Source organism: Lactuca sativa, chromosome 5 (genome assembly GCF_002870075.4).
Source record: "Lactuca sativa cultivar Salinas chromosome 5, Lsat_Salinas_v11, whole genome shotgun sequence".
In the NCBI taxonomy this organism is placed as follows: Eukaryota; Viridiplantae; Streptophyta; class Magnoliopsida; order Asterales; family Asteraceae; genus Lactuca; species Lactuca sativa.
The window spans coordinates 278,008,108-278,019,885 of record NC_056627.2 but is presented as its reverse complement, the minus strand read 5'-3'; the positions used below and the strand labels follow the sequence as shown (position 1 = coordinate 278,019,885).

At 38.6% G+C, this 11,778-nt stretch overlaps 1 protein-coding gene across 1 annotated transcript; it reads right to left on the bottom strand.

The window, feature by feature from the left end:
• Window positions 1–2,048: 2,048 nt before the first annotated feature.
• On the bottom strand, window positions 2,049–5,067 carry LOC111904482 (persulfide dioxygenase ETHE1 homolog, mitochondrial). Its single transcript, XM_023900242.3, has 9 exons — window positions 4,662–5,067; window positions 3,776–3,904; window positions 3,585–3,692; window positions 3,354–3,488; window positions 3,236–3,277; window positions 3,057–3,116; window positions 2,902–2,955; window positions 2,754–2,778; window positions 2,049–2,286 (listed from the first exon to the last, which is right to left on the bottom strand). The coding sequence occupies exons 1-9, from the start codon at window positions 4,896–4,898 to the stop codon at window positions 2,195–2,197; spliced, it is 882 nt and encodes a 293-aa protein (XP_023756010.1). The 5' UTR covers window positions 4,899–5,067; the 3' UTR covers window positions 2,049–2,194.
• Between the last annotated feature and the right edge of the window lie 6,711 nt (window positions 5,068–11,778).

Sequence of the window (11,778 nt, the reverse complement as noted above, 5' to 3'; positions counted from 1 at the left end):
ATACGAAGTCAGATTTGGACGTTCTTTTTATGCACATTCTCGGTTTAACATATACTATGCCTTTCATTTAGATCGCTAAGGCTAAAAAGTATTTTATCGTAAATTCACTTTTTACGATTCCTAGTGTCATATCGGTTTAGCCGTAAAACTTCGACGGGTCATAACTTCTTTGTTATAACTCGGATTTCAGCATTCTTTATATGTACGGAGCCTTTGTGACATATACTATAACTTGGTTAAGATTAATCCTTCTAAATAATCTTCCATCAAAAAGTCATTTTTGACGCTCATTGTTTCTAAATTGACTAGCCCGAATTTGCGGGCGTTACAAGATAGGCTGAAGGCCCTGCGAAGGCTTAAGGCTCATTGTGCATGTTGTTCTGTATTTGTTGATATGACATGATTATGGTTATATGAGTTGGTATTTTGGGGGTAACTCACTAAGCTTTTGGGCGTACGGTTTCAGTTTATTGTTTCAGGTACATCATGGGATCGCAGCAAGGCAAAGGCGTGATCGTACAGTTCCTCCTGTTTTGTTTATGTTTATGGGAAACTCTGATATGATACATTTTGAAAACAAGTTTGTAATGATTTAATGGTTTTGAAATGTTTTTAAAGGTTCAAATTTGGCATGAATTTTATGGGTGTTACATTTGAACTTTTTTGGCATCATATTTTAAACTTGATTAAAGCATTATACCCACCACAAATGAGTAAAAAGATTACACGAGTATGGTACCATATTCAAGTGTTATTGGAAGTCTCATGTATTTTATGCTTTGTACTAGACCTAATTTGGCTCATGCAGTTCATGTGATAAGCAAGTTTATGAGTAATTTGGGGAAAGCTCACATGGAAGTGGTCAAATCAAATGAATTATGTGATACCTGAAAGGAATGACTAATATTTTCCCGGTGTACGGTGCTAACATTCGAAATAATGACTTGGTTGGATATGCAGACTCGGACCATAGTGGTGATATGGTGAGAAGAAGATCACTGACGTGTTATATCTTCACTTTATTGAAATATGTTATAAGGTGGAAGTCAACAAGCCTATTGTTGTCAACATTGAAGCCTATTGTTGCCTTGTCTACAACTGAAGCTGGTCAATGATCGATGGAATAAAGGAGTGCATATAGTTACATGTTATCATTCAGAGTCTTGGTTTGAAGGTGGAGAAACACATATTGTTTTGTGATAATCAAAGTGCTCTGTATCTTACAAAGAATCGATCTATCGCGAAAAGACCAAACATATTGATGTGAGGTTGGATTTCATCAGGGATGTTTTGGAAGAATAAAGGTTTTCACCAAGGAGAATCCATTTGATATGTTGACAGATTCGTTGCCCATTGAGAAGTTCAAGCTTTGCTTGGACTTGGTAGATGTTTATAGGAGTTAAGATCATATGAGGCAAATTAGCAAGGGAAGCAGAATTTGTAGTTTTTTGGTTTATTACACAAGTGAAGGTGGAGATCGTTAAATGCGACTTGATAAATTGAAAACCATCAAATCATCAGAGGCAACTAACCATTTGATCAATTGACCATTAGCTAACAGACTATTAGCTTGGTTGCCGATCAACTCATGGAATAGAGGCCTAACACGGTTTTAACTAGGGCTTACATTGTACTTGCCAATATATAATGCTTGATAACTAGGGTTTCAATGGTTATGTACTATATTGTAATACTTATTTAAAGCTTGTGAATAAGAATATTCTCTCATGCCCATGGACGTAGCTCATATCAACCACGTAAATATTGTGTCTTTTTATGTGTGTGTGTTTGATTATTCTCATTTCTTCTCGACACATTACATATATAGGGCGTGTTTGGCTTAGTTTTTAAAAGCTCAAAAGTTCTTTTCCAAAAAGTTATAAAAAGTCAGGAAATCCTGACTTTTCCAAAAAGATGTTTTTTCTTGTATTAAAACTCCAAAAGTTACTAGTTTGCCAAACATCTTTTTGTTTTTTTTTTCTTTTACAAAAAGGACTTTTGGCTGTGAAAAGCTAAGCCAAACACCCCCATAGCTTATGCTCATCGAGTTACAACAAGTCTTAAAACATCCATTGACGCGTGAATGTTAAAGCTGCGAATTTCGCAAACTTCTTATTTACAAATCTATATTTTATTTTTTCCTATATGCAGTTCGATCTTGTATAGTAAGGCATAATACAAGTATTATCAATTATCATGCAGCTTTTGACTCCACATCTTGCAACCCACAAACCATATTTGCTGGCACTGCTACATCTATCATCTTTGGATACGATAACTTCAAATCTGTTAACAGGAATTTAATTAGAAATAGATATTCGTATGCATTAAAGAGTAATATTATATCTTTTTAGTTATTTTCCTACTTAGTTTTGTAGTAACAATATTTCTCTAACTCATCTACTTTTTGAAATTTTATTATCAAATATATAGAGTAAATTACATTTTTTTTATCATAAGTATAGCTGATTTCTCAATTTTGGTCTCCAAAAGTTTTCTATTGCAATTTTGGTCCTTATTTGAGGTTTTGAAACGATTTTGGTCCGTATTCCAAATAAAATGACAATATTTTGGGGGCCAAAATTGCAAAAATAATCTTTACTCAAAGACCATTTTATTTGGAACATGAACAAAAAACATACAATAACCAAAATTGTACTGGAAAACTTTAACGGACCAAAATTGCAAAAATCAGCTATACCAAAAAAAGTAATTTACTCTTAAATATAACATTACTACACTAATCTACTTACTTTCCATGATGCTTTTAAATGTCTCCTGAAAAAACAAAAAAAGGTGAAATTAGTATGAACAAACCAAAACAAAATCTTTTATTCATACATAACAAAAATACAAATCTCAAATATTATTAGATGGTGTAAACAAGTAGCAACAAGGTACCTCATCTTTAGTAAGTCGTGGGTTATACAGCATCTCTTCTCCCACAGTGCTAACCTGAAGCATGAAGATCAAGAGTTTCTATGAACATCAACTTTCTGTAAACATTTTTTTTTTTTTAAAAAAAAGAGAAAGAAAATGAAATTATCTGTACTAACCGTGAACCCTTTGTAATCATGAGCAGGATAAATAAATGTGTCCTCTGGCAATGTAAAGATCTGAGTGGAAATAGATGACAACAAAAGTATTTAATTTCAACCTAAAAAAAATAAAATCAGCAACAAAATGCATACTACTAATTCTTCCATCTTTCAGTTGTCAATTTCCATGTTCTTGCCTGTGAATGGACAGATTCATATAGCTGCTGTGAACTTCCACCCTGCAATATTATAAAAAAATAATCAATGCTTGAAAAAAAAAATTTCCCTATTTATTTTGCTTTTAAAATTATGTACCTGAAAATCTGTTCTTCCACATCCACGTATTAAAACAGCATCACCAGTAAAAGCCATTCTTGGTTGAGGTTGATCAGCTCCATCTCCTGTAACATATGTAACACAGCCTACTGTATGCCCTGGAGTTGCACGAACCTTGAAGAAAATGATAATTAATTCTAGTTAAAGATTTTGACAAAAATAAAACTTTTAGGAAATTAGTAGAAAGAATATATATATATAGGTTGTTACCTCCAAGTAAAGATCACCAAATTGGATCTTATCACCAGCTTCAACAAGAATATCTGCTGATGCTTTGCTTGCTTTGGAGATGATGGATTTGACACCAGGAACTTTTGTCTGCATATATGATGATTGTCTGTTACAGTTTCTTGATGAGGAAGAAAAGAGAAAGTGAGATCTGTTGTTTTATACTTTTATACCTTGATTAGTCCACTTCCAGTGACATGATCTGCATGCACATGGGTGTTGATAGCATATACAAGTTTCAACCCCAGATCTTTTACAAGAGAAAGATCCCTTTCCACTGTCCTGTCTACAGGGTCAACCAACTGCAACATCAAATAAATTTGTTATCTTAAAGTAAGTAAGTTTCTAATGGTGCTCTAAATAACATTGTATCTGTATCTTTTACAGAATAATCCATTCCCCAAATTTAAGCAGTTGCTTTATGAATTATAGAACTCCGAGTGTTCAATCTGTAAAAATTCATCTATAACTGGATTGATCTGTAGAATCTTTAAGGATACTAGTAAAGCCTCAAGGAAAGTTCTCCAGCAATTAGAATCAAATTAAAAAACGGACTTGCCTTCTTTGATCAAAGTCTTCTATGTCCATCAATGAAATATCTAATAGCTGAATGTTTAAGTTGAATACAAATATAATATCCTCTCTTATGCGTTTCGTTATTGAATAAAAACTGCAGGAAGTTAACAGATGGACGCAAAATTTGATATTCTCTTAGTCCCAAAAAGTTGTCAGTTCAGACAAGTTTACCTACATTTGATCATTAATTCTAAATTCCTATCTTAAAAGGGAAACGCAATTTAGGAACATCAAATTGTGAACAAATTAACACTGTCCAGTGGACTTTGAGTAACTGGGGACTTCAACTCAACAGCTAGTAACAGGAACCACAGCAACATTAGTTAAGGTAGCTTCGATTCCAAATTCCAAACCCTAAGTTCTATTTAATTAGGAATTGGAGATTTGATCCCAAAGTACTACGAACAACAAATATCAGTCGAAATTACAATCAAATAAGCATAATTGAGTTTCATCTTACTATCGAAAAGGAGAATTACGAACCAAAGCAGGCTTATCTGGATGAGAAGCATCGGCAAGAAGGTAGGTGTAAGTAGATGATTCTTTCTCGAATAACTGACGAAACAGCAACTTCTTTGATGATGATGATGACGATTGTGTTGAGTACGAAACCGCTGCCATTTTCGATCTTAATGAAGATAGGATTGGAGAAGGAGCAAATTGTTGATTAAAAGGTAGTGACGAACAACTAGACAACCATAAACATCTAAAGCGTAGCATATCTTCAACTCTTTTTGTATTTTATGGCGACTATATCAACATTAAACCAGCTGTAATTCGATCGCTGAAATGTGAAATCCGTGTGCTTTGATTTCTGCTCTCTTATGCAAATTGGCGAATAAACAAATGAGCGGAATCCGGGATTCCATTGGCCTGCCATGGCGGTTGGCTAATCTGTTGATTGGCGTGTTTGTTTTCTTCCTTTTATTGGTCCACGTGTTACATAGTGTTCCAATTTCAACCCTTTTAGTTTAGTATATGCTCAATTTTGTATATTAGGCTATCAGGAGCAGAAGCTGAAAGACGCGTGGGAGCGGACATGTCAGCCCCCTTCACACGGGAACACCGCCCCACCTTCTGGTGGGTGTCTTGTTCCGTGGAGCTGGAGATGGGCGAAGACAGGTGATTTGATTGGGGAAAAACTTTTTTGACAGTTGCTACGCTCTTGACCGTTTGTAAAAAAAAATTAATTAATTAATTAATTACTAACAATCATTTCTCTCTATATATATATCAACATATTTTTACATTTCAAACACACAACAAACTTTGAACACAAACATATATACTCTCACTCAAAAAATACACTTTCCTCTATGGATCCAAACCAAAATAACTCACCCACCCCGAACACCCCAAACACTCCAAATGATCCGTTAGCGAACATTGACTATATGCAATTGTTATCATCCCCCGTTCAACAACAACCTCTATCCATCAATCTTTCATACCACCCACACTACTACCAACAACAACCATCACCACAATTTGTTCAATCCCAATTTCAACCCTTTCAACAACAATCTCCTTCGCGATTTCAACCCCAAACTTCCCAACATGTCACAACTGAAAATTTTGAGCCATGTAATCTATACATTCAAGTTAATGGGAATCAAAAACTTCAATCAAATACAACATGCTAGAACTACAAATAGTCATCAAACAATTGGAGACCCTAAAAGTCCTTGTTAAGTCCATTTTGGATTAGGACTCCCTTATTGGATCCAAACGGACCAATAAGCTTCCAATTAGATTATCATGGGCTTAGAACCCTAATTGGGCTCTAATTGGACCCACACTTATTTATTTTAACATTTTAGGTCATGTTGGGCCTAGAATGAAATGGATTAAGAGCCTTGATACATGAATAACCTAAAACTAGTTCAAGAAAAACATAAAAATCCTACTACATTCTTTTAAGCATAAAACACACTCTAACTAACTCTAATTTTGGGCTTAAGGGAAAAAGCCCAAATTTTTCTTGTCCCTTTCAAAAATCTCGGCCCAAAGGCCCAAATCTAAGAAGATAAGGAAGAGTTGACTTAAGTGTGCCACCTCATTATTGTCCATAGGATCTCCATGCAAGATATTTCCTTTTCCCATGCAAGTATCACTTCAAAAATCATCTCACTCCTTCCTCTCTCTCACTCTCGGCCATACACCCACACACACACACAAAAATCTCTCAAATCCTCTCTAGATCACTCAAGAACAACTCTCCCTCTCCACTCAAAAATCTCGAGTTCTAGGAAGCATTCAAGAGGAAATCTCCACAAAATTCTTCATCTAAGGTAAGATTATGCATAGATCTATGGTTTAAATTCTTTTGTTATCAAAATCCTTTCCTAATCTATGCAAAAATCGTGATCTTGCATCCTAGAACCATCTCAAAACTCGAGATCTTCATCAAAGGGAGCTAAGGCCAAAAACACTTCATTTTCCTTCCATTTTTCCTTGCAAAACCGAATCAACACCCCAAGGTGAGCTTCATACCCCCTATTTTCTGTTTTTATGAGTTTTATGGGGGGGAATACAAGTGAAAGTGTAGATCTATATGTGTTTTGTATGCCTTGTATGATTTCCATGCTTATATGTATGCTTTTATGTGTTTTAATGTTGGATCTAGCCATAAAACCCCTCAAAACCGAGATATAACTTATGTTTTATGATTTTAGCTTCAAACATACTTCTACATACAAAGTGTTTCAAGAAAAATGGCTAAGTGGTTTAGTAATAATTTTCTTTGGGTTAAAAACACAAATTTTGGGCCAAAAATGTGAAAAATACAAAATTGAGGGCCCAAATTGACATTTCACAGATTCTGATGGAGGAAGTGTGCCAAAACAGTTTCCATAAATCAATTTCTGGAAATACACTTAATTAGAGGATTAAAAACATGAATTTCAAGCTTAATGGGCTAAAAATGAAAATTTCGGCCCAATGAGGCCCATTATGCGAATTTTTCTGTTTTGGAGGGCTAAAACTGTGATTTTCTGTAAAACAGTGGACTATAAGTGTTCCAAACCCTTTTCAAAGGTTTAAAATGCTTTTTAAATTAAAAAGGACCAAAGTTGCAAAAATTTTCCAATTTGGGCCAAAATTGTCAAAATTGCGAAAAGAAGGGATTAAAACCGAGAAAACTGCTTTTTCAGGGACTTAAACTGTTTTCTATGATAAATATGCTGAAAAATGATAATTTCAATAATTTTTGGTGTTAAAATGTCAAGAAAATTAGTTTAAGGACCAAACCGGGAAGTATTTAATAAAAGGGTTGAAAATGTAAATTTTACAAATAATGAGGGGCTGAAAACAGAAATATTTCAAGGCTAATTCAATATACACAATTTGATCAAATAATGGCACCGCGACTATCGACGAAACACAATACATTACAATACCAAAAAAATCGTTGTTAAACGAATTGGCTCGGTCTCGAGCCAATAGAATTCTACAACTACTAACACTACGACACTACGATTCATACAAGTAACGTTTGGTAATACATATACATACGAGTGTGCACAGACGTCTACGCACCATCTTTGGGCCCCAAAAGTGTAAAATCTTGCTTGTTGGGCCTAGCTAGCCCAATGACCTGATCTTAAGGCCCGAAGACGCATATTTTTCTACGAGGTGTTGAGTTTCACCGACTTGGCACAACATAGAGGGACTTTCAATGGCTTGTATACCACTGGTCCCCAAGGGTCCTTGGTATTGCTAGAAAAGTCTGCATATTTTACGAGGCGGGTCGGGGACCCCTCGCACGCATATTATCCCCAACCGATATATAGAGTCATCGAGGCCTTCGTGTCCTCTTTCTCTTCGGATGTGGGACTACACCTAGTCAGGGCGATTGGATAACGCGATTAGTACTGACGACGCCTTCGGGAATCGTTAGTATAACTATAAACTGGGCGTTTGTGTAACGCGGGTTTGTAGTAAATAATCCTGCTCGAGAACCTTCCAACGTCGCCTGGGACTGACACTTCTATCTTTGTAATGGTTTCAACGCAACTTAATGGATTTCAAAGGAACTAGGGGAACATCGGGTTTTCCTAGGGTTTTTAATACATACAGATTTGAAATGCATACATCTTCAATGAACATTTTTTTGTCACAAGTATAGAAACAAACAAGCATACTTATGGATCTTCACAAACGTTTTCAAAAGCTTCTCTTTTCAGAAAATATCGGATTTTCTGGTGGTTTTTCAAACAATACAAACATTCGATTTCAAACACTACTTATGAACTCACCAACATTTCACATGTTGACGTTTTTCAAAATACTTGTATTCTCAGGGAACCAGTGAACCAAGGGAATCATATTCAGTAATGGTTGCAGTTTACTTATGTACGAATCAAACAATTTAATTTTTGGGAATGTAATGTTTAAACAATGTATGACATGTAAACACTACTGGTTGTACTATGTTAATGAATGGTGACGAATGTTGTTATGTTTCATATATATTCAATGTTATGGTATGCAATTGAGTCACGACAGCCCTCGGACGTTTCCGCCGTCTGGTTCGGGGGTGTGACAGGTTGGTATCAGAGCTTTGTTTATAGTGAACTAGCATGTCGAGCCATACATTGATATGCAACTATAAACCAAAAAGAGGGACTAACATAACTCTGAACAAAACAAGTAAATAAAACACACTTGCTTGCATTAGGAATAAGGACCTAACGCTGAATCAAACACAATAATGCTGGTATCTCGATTAATTCGGGACTGTTCTTAGTGATATCAAGGAGTGAATGTAGCCTGATCAACTACATTCTCTCCAAGGTAAAACTAACACACGTCTTGATGAGATCGGGATAGCCAGGGAACCTAAAACTATACCCTTTATCGCCCAAAAAGAGAATGTTTGCTTAGTCTGTGCAATAGTCATAGCATCCTAGGATAATGTAGCATATTTACGTACTCGCGCAGACAGCATGGCTGGCTTTCATCACCCTGGAGACCCCTACTTCCCTAATCAGGGAAACAACGGGTGGCTAGAGGAGGAGGAGGAGCCTGAGGAGGAGCAGCAGGGTATCCAGTTTCATCAGGCCTTAGTAGCTCACGGGATGCTTGTGGATGAGCCAGGAGAGAATCCAGGCGAAGCACACGATGTTGGACCCGACGAATACGTAGACACTGACTACGAGTTTGGAGGAATCGACAGTGACGACGAGGGAGGTCAGGTTGGGGACCAGGACCCCATCCCGCCATGCGAGGACGAGGCACGACTAGATCACCCTGCTCCACCAGCGAACCCCCCAAGAGAGAACCGTTCCCTCAAAGCTGAGATCGCCGCACTGCGACAACAGCTGTATGCTATGGAGGCTCGGGCAGTGCAAGCAGAGCATGAGAGGGATGAGGTTATCGGAGACATGGCAGAGATGGCACAGCTGCTGGCACAACATTTCGGCATATGACATCGGCACCACCTCCTGATGCAGCTCATCGCGGTTAGGGATAGACTTATCATAGTAGGTTATTAGGAACTATGTTATGTACTTCGGCTCTATGTTTAAGTGACTACACTACTCATGGAGCCGTTATGCTGTCTGATTAGTATCACATATGTATGCTCCTACGAGCAAATTTTCTTGTACTAGATGCGGATAATATTAATAAACTTTTGTGTGTCTTGCTATAATATTCTCAGTTGTTATGTGTTGAGACGTTATGATTGTATGCTTGATGATAGTAATGTTTAGGTTCGCACCATACACCTAGCTAGTAGGATCACAACCTCACAGAAACCACGTACACTCAACATCTTTCCGTTTCATGACAGAAAGATGCCTCGCCCAGCTACTCGCGGAAATCCCGAACCAATCCCGCCCGAGGTCGACTCCACTGCTTTCCAGGCAGCCGTGTCTGCTGCGGTCACAGCAGCTATGGCACAACTTCACCGAGGGAACAACGGAGGAGGTAACGGGCAAGGATCCGGAAGTTCGAACAACGGGACGAACCAAAGACTCACTAAAACGTGCACCTACAAAGATTTTGCGAACGCTAAACCCCGAACTTTCAACGGCACTGGGGGAGTGATCGCTCTAAAGCGATGGATCGAGAAGGTAGAGTCGGTATTCAAGATATGCGAGTGCCCCGAGCAGATGAAGGTGAAGTTCGCGGCCTGCACTTTCGTGGACCAAGCACTCACTTGGTGGAATGGCCACGTAGAAGCTATGACGCTCCCCGTAGCCAACTCTATTCCCTGGGCAGAAATGAAAGAGATGTTGACGGCTGAGTACTGCCCCCGAGGCGAAATACAGAAGATGGAACAGGAACTATGGAATCTCACGGTGCAGAATGGGAACATCGATGCTTACATATCAAGATTCAGTGAACTATCTCTGTTGTGTCCGGGTATGATCACATCAGAGGGAAAGAAGATCGAACGATTCATCTGGGGACTGACATCCCCCATTCAAGGGAATGTGATAGCTGCGAACCCTGAAACTTTTGACAGTGCGAAGAGATTGGCAAAGAGGCTATATGATCATAACCACAAAAAGGGCGAGAAACCGGTAGAGACTGAGAAGAAGAAGGAGAGTGATGGTAAGAAAGGATGGAACAACAAGAGGAAGGGGCGCCAGGGCCCCGAGACCTCTAAAAAGCAGCAAACGGTGGCAGTTAACGCTGTCATTGCGCCGGTTCCAGTCCCATCACATGCTCCAGCCTCAGCTGTTTCAAATGCTTCAAGACCCTATTCCGGTAATTTCCAGTCCCATCACATGCTCCAGCCTCAGCTGTTTCAAATGCTTCAAGACCCTATTCCGGTAATGCTCCCAAGTGCAACAAGTGTAGTTTCCATCACCATGGAGAATGTAAGGAGTTCCATTGCACCAGTTGCAACCGAAGGGGACACACTGCAAGATTCTGCAGGACTTATCCATCTCAGAACCAGAGTCAGGGAAACAACCAGAACAACAACAACCACCGCAATACCAACAACACCAATGCCGGCGGCATCAATGCAGGGCCTAGCCACACCTGTTTTGGGTGCGGAAGGACGGGACATTTCCGTCGAGATTGCCCTAACAACAACAACTCAGGCAACAGAGGAGCAGGAAGAATGCTGACTATGGGTCAGAGTGATGCAGTTCAAGACCCCGCAGTTGTGACCGGTACGTTCCTCCTAAACCACACTTATGCATGCATCTTATTTGATACCGGAGCGGAGCGAAGTTTCGTAAGCGAGAAGTTTAAACATTTATTAAAACAACAACCCCAGAAGCTAAATGAAACCTATACGGTGGAAATGGCCAATGGGAAAACCGAATCCACTAGGGAAATCTACATCGGATGTACCCTAATCCTCAACCAACACGTCTTACGAATAGATCTGATGCCAGTATCAATTAGGAGTTTCGATGTGATTATCGGCATGGATTGGTTAAGCCCCCACCATGCTGAGATTATGTGCCATGAGAAGGCCGTTCGCCTTCGTCTCCCAAATCACGAAACCCTAGTAATTTACGGAGATAAACCCAGTACGAATCTTCGTCTCATCTCGTGCATCAAAGCACAAAAACACTTGCGAAAGAACAATTTGGCGTTCTTGGCTCACATAGTGGACAAGACCAAAGAAGAAACT